This window comes from Ascoidea rubescens (assembly GCF_001661345.1).
Source record: "Ascoidea rubescens DSM 1968 unplaced genomic scaffold ASCRUscaffold_1, whole genome shotgun sequence".
Taxonomy (NCBI): Eukaryota; Fungi; Ascomycota; class Saccharomycetes; order Ascoideales; family Ascoideaceae; genus Ascoidea; species Ascoidea rubescens.
This window is the reverse complement of record NW_017962913.1, coordinates 1,681,756-1,695,976: the sequence shown is the minus strand read 5'-3', so window position 1 is coordinate 1,695,976 and position 14,221 is coordinate 1,681,756. Positions and strand designations below refer to the sequence as shown.

The 14,221-nt window shown below is 33.7% G+C and overlaps 7 protein-coding genes across 7 annotated transcripts; 5 read left to right on the top strand and 2 right to left on the bottom strand.

The window, feature by feature from the left end:
- The first annotated feature begins 71 nt into the window (after positions 1-71).
- ASCRUDRAFT_73668 (mitochondrial 37S ribosomal protein mS47) lies at positions 72-1,691 on the top strand. Its single transcript, XM_020192388.1, has one exon. The coding sequence runs from the start codon at positions 203-205 to the stop codon at positions 1,535-1,537; it is 1,335 nt and encodes a 444-aa protein (XP_020050239.1). The 5' UTR covers positions 72-202; the 3' UTR covers positions 1,538-1,691.
- Positions 1,692-1,912: 221 nt separating this feature from the next.
- On the top strand, positions 1,913-2,909 carry ASCRUDRAFT_73667 (Aldo/keto reductase; the record flags this gene model as incomplete). Its single annotated transcript, XM_020192387.1, has 1 exon — positions 1,913-2,909. A coding segment is annotated over exon 1 (686 nt), but the record flags the coding sequence as incomplete, so codon positions are not given.
- A 510-nt stretch (positions 2,910-3,419) lies between these two features.
- On the top strand, positions 3,420-5,124 carry ARO3 (3-deoxy-7-phosphoheptulonate synthase ARO3). Its single transcript, XM_020192386.1, has 2 exons — positions 3,420-3,476; positions 3,952-5,124. The coding sequence occupies exons 1-2, from the start codon at positions 3,471-3,473 to the stop codon at positions 5,083-5,085; spliced, it is 1,140 nt and encodes a 379-aa protein (XP_020050237.1). The 5' UTR covers positions 3,420-3,470; the 3' UTR covers positions 5,086-5,124.
- Positions 5,125-5,359: 235 nt separating this feature from the next.
- STP22 (ubiquitin-binding ESCRT-I subunit protein STP22) lies at positions 5,360-6,908 on the bottom strand (the record flags this gene model as incomplete). Its single annotated transcript, XM_020190229.1, has 3 exons — positions 5,360-5,862; positions 6,181-6,799; positions 6,855-6,908. The coding sequence occupies 3 exons, from the start codon at positions 6,906-6,908 to the stop codon at positions 5,360-5,362; spliced, it is 1,176 nt and encodes a 391-aa protein (XP_020050236.1).
- ASCRUDRAFT_73664 (uncharacterized protein) lies at positions 6,857-8,759 on the top strand. Its single transcript, XM_020192385.1, has one exon. The coding sequence runs from the start codon at positions 7,053-7,055 to the stop codon at positions 8,580-8,582; it is 1,530 nt and encodes a 509-aa protein (XP_020050235.1). The 5' UTR covers positions 6,857-7,052; the 3' UTR covers positions 8,583-8,759.
- A 262-nt stretch (positions 8,760-9,021) lies between these two features.
- KAR5 (Kar5p) lies at positions 9,022-11,608 on the top strand (the record flags this gene model as incomplete). Its single annotated transcript, XM_020191209.1, has 2 exons — positions 9,022-10,496; positions 11,539-11,608. The coding sequence occupies 2 exons, from the start codon at positions 9,022-9,024 to the stop codon at positions 11,606-11,608; spliced, it is 1,545 nt and encodes a 514-aa protein (XP_020050234.1).
- On the bottom strand, positions 11,254-14,221 carry ASCRUDRAFT_73663 (alpha,alpha-trehalase). Its single transcript, XM_020192384.1, has one exon. It carries the CDS (start codon positions 13,961-13,963, stop codon positions 11,693-11,695), a length of 2,271 nt encoding a protein of 756 aa, XP_020050233.1. The 5' UTR covers positions 13,964-14,221; the 3' UTR covers positions 11,254-11,692.

The window sequence follows — 14,221 nt, the reverse complement described above, 5'->3', positions numbered from 1 at the left end:
ATCACAAAAGCGACGCACTTTAGCTCTTCTCCACAGAGCAAAAGCGTCTGATCAAAGGAAGCTGGGGACTTTTCTGCTGAGAGACTGTTTTTGGGTTGTTATCTCGGGTTGATGAGCTTTAGTTTGTTGGCTGCTGAATTGTATAAATTGCATTGGTCTTCTCTTCTTTCTTCTCTTTTTCATTGTTTCGCCAGTATCCACAATGACTAAAAATTCTGTTCAAGATGAGGTCTTGTTTGAGACCAAAAATGATGTTAAAATTATCACATTGAATCGTCCAAGAAAGCTCAATTCATTGAATTTGAATATGTGTTCATTGATTTTCAATGAACTACTCAGGATTCATTCTGATCCTTCAATCAAATTGATTATTCTTCAATCAAACATTCCCAAGGCCTTTTGTGCAGGTGGTGATGTTGTTGAGTGCTGCACAAATAACTTGAACGACGATATCCTGAAAAGCTGTGAATTGTTTTATTTTGAATATTCAATGAACTATTTGTTGACGATTTATTGTTATGAAAAGCCTATTATCTCGTTTATCAATGGAATTACCATGGGTGGTGGAGTAGGATTAAGTTGTCATACACCATTTAGAATTGCTACCAATACAACCAGACTTGCAATGCCTGAGATGTTTATCGGGTTTTTTCCAGATGTTGGTACCACATTTTTATTACCAAAATTAGATGATCATTTGGGTTACTATTTAGCATTAACAGGTGAACAGTTGTTAGGTTATGATAATTTAATTGCAGGCACTGCTACTCATTTCATTGATTTTGAGAAGTTTGACGATGTTAAAAACGATTTAGTTAATTTAAGTTTATCTCATTATAACAATATTGATGGGGTTTATAACGAAATCAATAATGTTTTAGAGAATTATTCAAATACAATTCCATCAGATCACAAATTTAAATATTCAATTCATGAATTAAAATTAATTGATCAATTATTCACTCGATTTAAAAATGATATTGACGGATTGTTCAATGAATTGGAATCACATAAAGCCACTAATAGATTTTATCAAGAAACTTTAGACATACTATTAAAAGGCGACAAATCTTTGTTATCCTTAAAATTAAGCTTTAACTTATTAAAACTTGGATCTAATTCAAATAATTATGATGCATTAAAACAAGAACTAATAAGTGCACAAAATATTATGATCAATAAAAATTTAAACGATTTTAACGAAGGTGTTAATAAAAAACTAATCTTAAAGACAAATAACCCAATTTGGAAATTCGAGTCAATTCATGATATCTCAAAGGATCAAATCGATTATTTATTAAAACTTAATGACAATATTCCCTACCCAGATTTAGCCCATGGAGATATCTCAATTAAAAAATTTGATCAATATCCCTATAATTATACATTACCAAAAGATGATGAGATCTTGTCAAAGATTAGACGATTTGATCTTAAAAATAAAAAAGATATAATTGACCATTTGGGAACTAAAAAAGGCACTGAATGGAAAGTCAATTATTTCTTTGAAAAAAACAAGCATGAATCTAATTTATAGACTTCTTTGTCGTTTGCTTCATAGTTTTATGTTAGAAAATAGAACATAAGAAATACAAAAAATAAAATATATGAACGATACCAACGCATACACATGCATATACACACATACACACGCCTGTATAATATAAACAATCTTGTGAAACAGTGAAAACCCAATTAATTGCATAATTTTGTAAGATGCAAGCTTTCTAATTGTGTTTACACAGGTAAAATCACAGTTGTGAATTGCTCTCCACAGCAAAGATTATGACAGAATATCCCAGTAGTTATGTTATATCAGGTGCTGTTGCACACAAAATCTCAATTACTGAGGTAATCATAGAATTGCATTAGTAATTATTGTAACCCCAAGATAATTATACAGTTCATATAAAAGATAAATCGAATCTCCATATTTTCAAATTCAATTGAGCTAGCAATTACCCTTTAATTGAATATTTTCCGTTGAATTACAATTTCGATTATTGTTTTCTTCTTCTCTCTCGAATTTCTCGTATCTTTTTCAATTCAATATCACCCCAATTTCTATTATTATTAAACAATGGTTGCTTTTACAGGTGAACACTTTGTACTCTCAAATACTGATGCTAAAATTCCAGCAATTGGTTATGGTACTGGCACCAAGTGGTACAAGTATGGTAGAGATGAAATTGATGAAAAATTGGTTTCAAATTTGGTCAAGGCTGTTGATTATGGCTTTGTTCATATTGATGGTGCTGAAGTTTATAACACAGATTCAGAAACTGGATTAGCATTAAAAAAAATTAAAAAAAGCAGAGAATCCATCTGGATCACCAATAAATATTTTGCTGGTGATGGCAGTTACAAAGCAAGATCAACTGAAGCCAATCCATACGAAGCAATTAAAGCCGGTTTAAAAAGATTGCAAATTGAATACATTGATTTATATTTATTACATGCTCCATTCATCAAAAAGGAAACCCATGGTTTCTCCAAAGTCGAAGCATGGAAATACTTAGAAAAGGCTTACGAGGAAGGTTTAGTCAAAAACATTGGTGTTTCAAACTTTTCAGTCGAAGATTTAAAGGAAATCTTGGAAGAAGCTAAATATAAACCACAAGTCAACCAAATTGAATACAGTGCTTATTTGCAAAATCAAACACCAGGAATTTATGATTTTGCTCAAGAAAACGGAATTTTGCTAGAAGCTTATTCTCCCTTAGCTCCATTGTACAAATTATCCGAAGAAGAAAAAAAAACAGATAAGTTGTTGTCATATTTAAAGCAATTAAGTGCTAAGTACAACAAGTCGGAAACCCAATTATTGCTAAGATGGACCATTCAAAAAGGAGTATTGCCAATTACCACTACCTCCAACGAAACGAGATTTGCTGAAATTCCCAATGTCTATAGCTTCTCATTAACTGACGAAGAAGTGGCTGAAATCACCAAGATTGGAGAGAGAAAACATTTGCGTCAATACTGGATCTCGGAATTTGGAAAGTACGACAACTAGACTAATCGTTTTGGCACCACCCAGCCTGTGCGTCTCGAGCTGCCAATAGTCGTTATTCTCTATAGATTATCTGATTTTCATTTTAATATACACATTATCACAAGATGGCTGTAATTCCAGTAAATTCTTCTCATCTACAAGAATTGTGTTGAGCCGGCGTTCTGATTTTGCAGGGCCAGCCCACGTTTATCGCACCTGGCCACCGCCCAATTCCTTTTTTGCGTCCGATTTCTCCTGTTTCTGCATCTCTGCAACTATGACTAAATTCGACATTTCAAAGCTGCCAAAAAAAATTTGTTTCTCATCTTCAAAATTTTTTCCATCTTGAACGTATTTAAGCTTTAATTTTGTATTATATTATTTTACTTTTCATCTCCTTATTACTTATCTGTAAATTACTATTGGCTGACAAGGTCTTATTCTATCTGTACATATCTAGATTATCTATTTCAAAATGGTTGTAAGTAGCCTAATCTAATCTAATCAAATCTAATCTGGGTTTTGTGTTTCAAAAGACATTAAAAGAGAACAAATGTTAAGGATACGCAGAAAAGAGAAAGAGAAGAGAAGAGAAAATAGAAAATAGAAAATAGAAAAAAAAATGGTTAAATGGTTTAATAATGGAGAGTAATCTTCTTAATTTTATGGTGTTTGTGGTTCTTCTTCATAATAGTTGAGCTTTTAAAATGTTTATTGCTCCACACAATTTTCTCGACCGACATATTTGGAAAGAGCCTGGAAAAATCCAATATCAAAAAAACAAAACAAAAAAATAAATCGGAAATTGATTTCTTTCAATAGTTTCTGTTTTTCCTATTCTTTTCTTGATTCTAGTTTTTTTATTGTTTTTTAGTTTCATCATACTAACTTTTCTTAATTTTCATAAAATTTTTCCGATTTTTATTTTTATTTTTTTCATTTCAACTATGGTTCAGTATAAAATGTTTCTTGAAAACGAGCATGTTGGTGACCGTTCAAGGTTAGAAGATTGGAGAATCAAAGGTTACGATCCTTTAACTCCTCCTGATTTATTGCAGCATCAATTCCCATTATCTGAAACCTCGAAAAATGTGATTCTTAAAGGTAGAGACGATTCTCGCAGAATATTAAATGGCGAAGATGACAGGTTGATAATTGTTATTGGGCCATGCTCAATCCATGATCCCAAAGCTGCTTTAGAATATTGCGATAGATTATATGAATTGAATAATAGAGTCAAAGGCGAATTACACATTGTCATGAGAGCCTATTTGGAAAAACCAAGAACAACTGTTGGTTGGAAAGGTTTGATTAATGATCCACACATTGATGAATCATACAATATTAATGAGGGATTAAGAATTTCAAGAAAATTGTTTGTCAATTTGACTGAAAAATTACCAATTGCTGGTGAAATGTTGGATACTATATCTCCTCAATTTTTATCTGATTTATTTTCAGTAGGTGCAATTGGCGCAAGAACAACTGAATCCCAGTTGCATCGTGAGTTGGCGTCAGGATTGTCCTTTCCTGTTGGTTTCAAAAATGGTACTGATGGTTCTTTGGGTGTTGCAATTGATGCTATAAGAGCTGCTGCTCATCCTCATCATTTCTTATCTGTTACCAAGCCCGGTATTGTAGCTATTGTTGGAACTGAAGGCAATGATGATACATTTATCATTTTAAGAGGCGGGAAATCGGGAACGAATTTCGATGAGAAATCGGTTAAAAAAGCTGAAGAAGAATTGATAAAAGCTAAGATTATAAATGAAAATCACAAAGGCCCCAAAATAATGGTTGATTGTTCACATGGAAATTCGAATAAAAACCACAATAATCAGCCATTAGTTGCTCAAGATGTTTGCAAACAACTTGAAAAAGGTTCGGAAGCTATTTGTGGCTTAATGATTGAGAGTAATTTAGTTGCAGGCAGACAAGATGTTCCAAGCAAAGAAGATGGTGGGAAAGATGCGTTGGTATACGGTTGTTCGATCACAGATGCTTGTATAGGTTGGGAAGATACCGAAAAGGTTTTGTTGAATTTGGCTAAATCAGTAAAGATCAGAAGAGAAAATAACTTAAGAAATTGAAAATTAGAAATTAGAGACAAATTAGAGACTAGAAATTAAAAATTAAAAAAAGTTATTTTAATTTATCTTATATCTTGATGTTGTCTTGATTTTGTAATATTTTACTTTTTATTCTTTCTTAACTTAGATTTTTTATTATTTGTTGATTGGTAGTTTAATAGGGTTTTCAAAATATAAAAATGTGAAAATGTGAAAATGTAAAAATATAAAAATATAAAAATATAAAAATATAAAAAAAGGTATAGTTTTTTATTATTTTATTCTATAATTAACATTAGTAGTCTGTTGAATCATCGAGACCAGATAGATTGACGATTTTATTTATTAGAGCTCTTTTAAAAAATTGATCTCTTGAAAGATTTCTTGAGTATTTTAAGAAGGAATCGAAGGAGATTTTGCCTGAATCGTAGGCTTTGTTTAAAGCGTATAGAGTGTCAGATATTGCAGTGTCGTCTGATACTAGGTGATATAGTTGATTGAAGAGGACAGTTTCAGCGCAGATGATTTCTTCAACGTTTGGATCAGGTAAAGTGTCAGCGGTATTGATGACATTTTGGGCTTCTAGGGTTTTTTCATTTAGGATTTTTTCGTTTGTTGATATGGATTCTTTGTAGTAGACTAGAGAGTCGTTTTCGTATTTATACAAGTTTTCTAGTTGAGATATGGCATTCTTGAGTTTGAGTAATTGGGAGTCTGCGATGGTAACAAAGGGGTCAAAATCTGATTTAATCAAGTTGACTAGAGAGGTTTGAATATTTTTTAAGATTTTTTGTTTTTCTGAATCAAATTGGTTATTATCGTTAGTGTTAGTGTTAGTGTTAGTGTTAGCGTTAGCGTTGTCAGTATTGTTGTTATCATTGTTGTTGTTGTTGTTGTTGTTGATGATGTTATGATTATCATCACTGTCAAGTAGATCTGGTTCTAGGAATTGTATATTTTGATTTGGCAATTGATTTTGAATTGATAGTCTTTTCATTTCGAGTTCTATAGGTTTTGGAGGACGTCTTGGCGGTAGGGAAGAAGTTGAATTGTTTCTTGAATGAGAAAGTGGTTTTCCAGGTAAGTCTGGAGGAACGTTTGAATAAACATTTGAACGAGCATTTAAATGAATTGAAGATGGCTTTGGGGGCAAGGCAGGGTTTGAGGTCGGTTTGCGAGGTAAAGGAGGAGGAGGAGAGTTTAAATTAGAAGACACTAGGGAAGTCAATGAAGGTATGCTTGTGGGTCGTGGAGGTTTCACTGGGGTTGCTGGAGGAGAAGTGTGGTTTTGGTAGTGGTTATTAGGAGTGTTCAAGCTCTTGGGCTTTGAGTATAATGGGGGCTGTTTGCTGAAACAGGTTGATAGAATGTTGCATAGCTGCAATAAAGACGAGTTTTGGGTGTGAGTCTGGCTGTTTGAAGACCAGTTGGATAGGTAGGGGTTGTAGAACTTGCCATTGTTGTCAATGTAGTTGCTTGGTTGGATGATCATGTCGCTGGAGGGAACCACGTAGACTGTGGGAGGCGAGAGTGGGTAGTCTGTAGGCAACCAGATCTCGACAGGAATCTTGTAGGAGACAGCATTGAAGAAGGAGGGCACAGTACCATGCAAGTTCAACAACAAGCGATCAGTGCCATTGGAAAAGGTGTATATCTTTGTTCTGGCTCTCAAGGAGGGAAAGGCCTGAAGGACGACAGCAGTGTCCTGGTAGGTTCTGGGTACATCTGAGTATTCCTGGTGGGTGTTAGTGGGCAGTAGAAGAAGCAGAAGAAGCAAATGACATACATACGGGCTGCAAGACGTTGTACAACCACAAGAGCAAGGGGCGAGACAACGCAGACATGGTGGTGGGAGGTAAAAGCAGCAAAGGAGGCAGCGGGCGAAGAAGCACGAGAAGCACGAGAAGCGCTGGGCACGTGTGCAGAGGGCACGGAGGACAGAAGAAGAGAAGAGAAACAAGCTCAGAGCAGCAGCAGCAGCAGCAGCGATGGGTCTGAACAAGTGTGTCAAGTCTGTGGAGGACGTGCTTTCGAGCCCCAGGTCCCCCAGGTCTTCCTCCAGCTCACCTGAGCTACGCTACGCCAACGCCAGAAACATCAACCTCAGCAACTCCAAGTTCCAGTTGACGTCCCCAAGCTTGGTGGCTACCTCTGTCGACAAAAACACCAAGATAAATGGCAGGATAGTGCCCACCTCCTCCACCATTTCCTTGCTATCGCTTAACCTCTCCAACCATAGCTCCTGTCTCTCCAACGTCGTGGAGGACTCTCGTCCTGACCAGCTGCCAGATCCTCTTGGAAGCCCCATGAAGCCCATCAACGAAACAGCCTCAGGCCTAAATGCAAATCCCAACTCAACTTCAAATTCAAACTTGAGTTCTCTCACTGGCCTAAACAGCTCCAACTCCAACTCCACTTCCAAGCTATCCTCCTTGACAAACAACAATCTAAAATGGTCCAGAAATGTCTTACAATCCACGCATCAAAAGAGACACCAGCACTACCATTCATCGTCTCTATTGAGCTCCAGACTTCCCTCTTCCTCCAACTTGGCCAAGTCCTACACCTCTCCCAAGACTATCCCTATAAACAACCCAATAATACAAAATGATAAGCTAATAATTGGCACTCCTGACTCTCCAAGCTTGGGTCCAACATCTGTGACTGGCTCTCCATCGAAATACATGCTATCAGGTCAGGGCTTGCCCGAATCTTTATCCTCATCTTTCAACACCAGTTTTTTGCTATCAAATCCTAATCCTAATCCAAATCTAAATCCACATTCAGGATTGAATGTGAACATGAATCCTACCAGCTACTTGACAACCTCGGTCAGCAATTTGTCTTTATCAAATTCCAATGTTTACTCAATAAATAACAACAATAACAATTTTGGTAACACTAAAGCTCTAAGTCCTACAAACGAGTTTCATTTCAATGGCCTTAACATTGGCTCTGCAAGAAAAAATTCAATAAATAATATACCAATAAATAATTTCAACACTAACAATAACAATAACAATAACAATAACAATAACAATAACAATAACAATAACAATAACAATAATAATAACATAAACTTTAGTAACAGTTACAACAGTAATAACTACAATAATAACAGCCATAACATCAACATAACCAACATCAACAATGTCAATTTCGGTTACTTGTCCCCAAAATTAAACCCTGTTCAAACCCCAAATGGTGAGATATCTATGACACCGCTAATGCTATCATACTCAAATTTCAACTCAAATCCAAACTCAAGGAGAGCCTCAATGACAGCAGGTTTAAATATACCCTCAAATGAATATAACTTTAATGATAACTCCATTAATAGCAATAATATCAATATCAACAATAATAGCAACAACAACAACTTTAATAATTTCAACAACTTCAACTTTAATAACAGCTTCAATAACCATAATGGCCACAATTATAGTAATAGTTTCAGTAATAATGAGGACAATTTGATATTCGAAGAAGATGAAAACTCATCAAAGAAAAATCTATGATACATCCTTCCATATTTAGTTTCACTCTACTCTTGTTTTGCTTCCTTATTTCTTCTTTTTCTTCTTTTTTCTTTCTGATTTATATCTTCCTGGTTATTATCGATTGTTTTTTTATAGTCTATAACTTATACACCTCGTTTTCTGTAACCTTTCTTGCATCGTTCAACGCTTTCCCACCACCCTTCTCTTCTTCTCTCCCTCTTCACTTTTAATTCTTTATCGCTTCTTTTCAAACACTTTCACGGCACCACCCCTCTGGGTCCCCGTCCCAATTAGACATGCCTTATATAATCCCAGATAAAACCACTGATAAACCACTTTCTCCAAAACACCTTCAATTACAATCAGATATAATGTCTCTCTCATCCTCTCTGTCGTCTCTATGGAGCCCTCGTTGGCTCCTCTCCTTTTCTGTTTCAATTTTCTGTTTATACTCACAATGAGATTGCCTTGGATTCCCTACTCATTCTTCATATTGGCTCTGTCCTATTCTTTCTCCTTGTCCTGGAAACAAATCTCCACTTCAAATCACAACAATCTCAGAGATGAAAGTAGATCTAATAATAATAATAATAATAATAATAATAATAATAATAATAATAATAATAGCACTGACGACGACAATCACACAAAGAATTTTTCTCCTTTTGATAATCACAACTTGATCGACAAAATTATTCAAAGACATGAATCGCTTATACTAAACTCAAAATACTTTGAATACTCTTCCATCAAGGACTTGGACATTTTAAAACAAAACTACGATTACGATTCAGAATGCACTTTTAAATACTTGGATCCAATCATCCAAAAGTGCACCTATGACTATGATCAATTGACTGGCCAAATCAAATCTTATGCTGCCTTATCATTGGCTATTTGTCAATTAAAAGCTAATGAAATTGACTATCCCTATCAATGCAAAAAATTATACGACTACGATTATTCACACGATAATAACAATAACAATAACTATGATAGTCAAGACCACAATCTTCAAAAATTCGAAGAAGACCTAATTAAATACGAATCTAAACAATATACTTCAGACCATAACAATTGTATTCAAGAAATTTTTAAATCACCCCAATATTGGACCACTTACGATGCTTGTTTTAAATTAGTCAACTATGGCTGTTCTCAACAATCTTTACCATACGAGAAAAACCAAATACTACAGTTACACTTAAATTTAACAACGTTTTACAATAAATTCAACAAAGAACTAAATGAAAATTTTATAAAATATGAAAAATTTAAAGACAACTCAATTCATATAATCAAACAATTCCAAGACAATTTTAAAAATTACATGAATATATCAGATAGCTTCAATAACAAAATACTATCAGATTTTAACCAGAATTTAAACAACTCTCTAATCACTAATTTAAATCTAAATAATCAAATCGAAGATAACTTGATTTTGTTCAAATCCCAAATTAACCAAATCTTATTCAATGAAATTTTGCCAGACATCTTTGATAATTTAAACGAAATTTCAAATGAACTAAATAATCTAGAATATATCCATAAAATTAATGAAATTAAATCAGTTCATTTTAACGACGTAAATAATATCATCAATAATTCAATATCAAATTTCAATTTAATTAATGAAAATTCAAAAACATTTTCAAACCAATTCAACAACTTTGTCAATGACTTCAACTCAACCATAATTAAACTAAATAATGATACAATCGACCAAACTCGTCTAATTAATAAAATTATGCTAAATACTATTGAAAATATAGAAGCTCAAAAGACCAATTTTGAGAATTCAACTTTAAGTTTTTTCAACAAATTCTCCTCAACTTTAAACGAATTTGATAAAATTTTCGAAAAACTAAACAGTGATGGTAATAATATCAATTACTCATTTTTGATGAATTTTATTCAAATCTTGAAAAAGTTTGTCTTTTATTTGACCTTTTCTTTTAAAATTGTTTATTTTTTTATTTCTTTCATAGTAAACCATGTTTTCTACACAATGTTTATTTTGTGTTTTTTTTATTACGGAGTTTATTTTTTAATGATTAAAAAAGTGGTGTTGGATTATTTAAATTGTTCAAACTGTTTTCAATTTTTCCCAACAGATTTTATTTCGCTCTCAAAATTAATCATTTTCTCAATTTGTTTAGCGATTGGTCTCTTAGCAGGTAAAGAAGTTGGATCTATCTTCACTGCTATCCGAAGCGATTTTGTACTTTAAATCATGCAATTGAGTAACGAGAGTTTTCGGTTTGCTCTAGTATTAGGTTTTATCATCTGTTTTTACTTTATCATTTCACTTTATCGTTTGTATATTATTTCCAAGATTTTCGATTTAAATTCTTTCTTCCCTTTTTTATTATGTTGATTTTATTTTTACGTTTATGTTTATTTTTATTTCTATTTTAATTATTTAAAATATTTTTAATACAAAATTTTTATTTCCCAAAACAGAAAAATTGTCTTTGATGCTTGCGATAAGCTTTTTTTGTGGGGGAAGAAATTGCTGATAGCCACCAAAACAATCTTTTTTGGGTCCATTGAATCAATGGATAAATAAAATTGAATGGCGAAAATAAAATTGAATGGTGTAATTAAAATCGAATGGTGTGTATTTCAAATATAAATTGTAAAATTAATTTTATAAAAAAACAAAAGTAAATATATAGTAAAAGAGCCGGAAAAGGCTTTTAACTTTACCCAAAAGAGAGGCAAGAAAACTAAAAGAATTGAAATTGAAATTGAACAGAAGATCAAGAATGAGAAAAAAATAAAAAAAAATTTCTTATGAATAATAAAACTAATAATATAGTATAATGTAGTAAGGCAACCAAAATATAAAACAAAAAGTAGTGATAATAATAAAAATGATAAAATTTAAAACCAAAACTATTGGATAGGAAATTGATTTAACATTAAGTTTTCAATGATGAATAATAATAATATTAATAATAGTAATAAGAGGTATTGTTATAGCAGATGATGATGATAGTGATAATAATAGTAAAGCAATCATGAGATTATGTCATTAGAATAAAGAACAATTGACAATTTTAGAATCAATAAATCAAAACAAAAAAACCCAAAAAAAACATGAGAATTAATTAGTTAATTAATTAGTTGATTGATTTATTTGAAGCTGATAATCTTGAAAAGAAGACGTCGGGAGAAGTACAAGTACCCAAGGCTCTTTGAGCATGACTTCCTAAAAATGTCAAACCAAAGATATAAGAAGCGTTAACCCAGCCAAAACCTTCAGTTGCAACACCTTTAAAATCAGCGCCTTGGTTACCATATTCAGCATCAACTTTATGAGGATCAGTACCAGTTGTAACGTTATATTTTTCAACAACGATACCATTATAGTCAACAAAAGACTTTGTCATAATATAAAGCCATCTGTAGACCAATCTTCTTGCGACCTCAGCGTAACCGTATTTTGTTAAACCGACCCAAGCAAGCATTTGATGAGGAGCCCAGCCAAAGGGGTAGTCCCATTGTCTATTTGGTCTATCGACGGAGATTATGCCTCTTGATTCTTCAGTTCCAGCTACTAGGCCACCTAGTTCTTCAAACATAGGGATACCATGTTTGACCATTAATTCTGCTTGATGGTCAGAGGCTTGACCGGACCACATAGTCCAAAAAGTAGTAGCGGAATCGTAGTCTGATTGTTTTTCTAGGATTGTATCATAATCATAAAAGATGCCCTTTGATTCATTCCACAAGTATTTGTTCATAGCAGTTTTTCTGATTTGAGCTCTTTGAAGCCAAATTTGGGAAGATTCAAATTTATTTTCATAGTTTAAAAAGGAGTCATTAAAGACGTTTTTGATCAAGGTGGCAATATCGATTTCATATTTGTATAATAGAGCATTTAAATCGACGGTAGCCAAGTTTGCACATCTACCTTCTAGTCTATAACTTGTATCATGACCGGATTCTCTGACGGCTCTATCGTTGAGGAAATATTCATCTAAATCTGGTTCGTGGATCTTTAAGCTATTATATAGTGATTGAAATTCATCGATTGAGCAGTTGTGTTTTTGAGCATAAGGTTTCAAGATTGAGTGGAAATGAGTTGATTCAGTTTCTGGGGGGATACCTAAACCATCAGGTCTGTATCTTGATAAACCAGTTTTGGGGTCTAGTCTTGGGGCACAGCACCAGACAGTGTTGTATTCCTTTATTGAAGCATTTAAGGATCTTTTTAGAAAGTCTAGGGATTCAATTGAATCGTTGCCTGTTTCAATTAATTTATGGTAAACTTTTATGGCCATGTCAGTTAGAAATGGGGGTTGAGAACGACAAAGGTAGTAGGATCTATTTGCGTTTAAGATTTTGCCATAGTGTTGTATTTCAAAGATGAAGTTTTCAACCATGCCTCTAGCTAGTTCTATTTTGTTGTCGATTAAGAGACCAAGAGCAATCATATAAGAGTCCCAGCCGTATAGTTCATTGAATCTACCACCCGGAACTACATAGGGCCAACTTTTTAGGGTGAATGAATCAGTATTTGGATCGTAAACTTTTCTCATAGCTAGGGCTAGTAAACCAGGTTTATGGTTGATTGATTTGACGTATTCTGGGGTAATAAATTCAGGCAAGTATTCGACTTGCAAGTTGAAATGGGGATTTGAATCAGCAATTTCCGAAAAGAATTGGAATTGGTCGTGGCAAGAGTGAGGAATATAAAGCCTTGGAAGCTTTGCCTCTGGGGTATCGATTTTGGTGTCATTGGCCATTGCAGCGATATTGTTATTGTCCAATTGTCTTGTGAGAGCTTTCCAAAATTGTGTTCTGATCATTCTTGTTAATCTTTTTACTGGGTTTTCGTTTAGTCTTGACTCATCCAAGATCATTTGAACCCTACCGAATCTTTTAGCAATGGTTAATTCTTGTAACAAGTTTGACAACATGTAAGTGCCTCTGATATCGAATTTATTGAAGCCATTAGAGTTGGCGGTACCTAATTTGAGGACTTTTGGGCCGGTATCTTCAATAGTGATTTGATAGTTTTTGTCTGTGTCTTCGTTTTCCAATAGTTGTTTTAAAGTTGCGTCAATGTTTGTGATAAGGAATTTTCGATTAACAACGGTCCTTTCATCTTGACTTGATCTTCTTTTGAGTTTGAAGTTGAAATTGAAGGGAGAAGAGTTTGAGGAAGTAGAGCTGGAAGAGCTGGTGGCAGCAGAGCTAATTGAGGAATTGTTATTATTAGATGAAGAGAACTTGAGTGGTTTGACAGTGTGGACAGAAAAGGTTCTGACTCTATTTAGCCTTGATCTGGATGGATCAGTTTTGGGGCCGTAATAAACATCAGGAATTGAGAAGGGATCAACATCACTCGCAGCAGACGAGGTTCTATTATGATAAATTGTGTTCATTATAGTAGGAAAGACTGGGAAAGAAAGTGGAAAAGAAAGTGGGAAAAGGGAATAGTGATTGGTATATGTTAGTAGTGATTGATAACGATATGTAACGGGAAATAGAGAGTTATAAAGAGAAATGCAAGAGAAAATGGGAATCAGGGATATAAAACAGAGAAAGAAGGAAACAGAAAAAACGAGAAAGAGCAGTTCTTTATATATCGATAAGAAAGCGAAGGAAAGAAAGAAAAAAAAATCAAAAGAAAATGAGAAAAA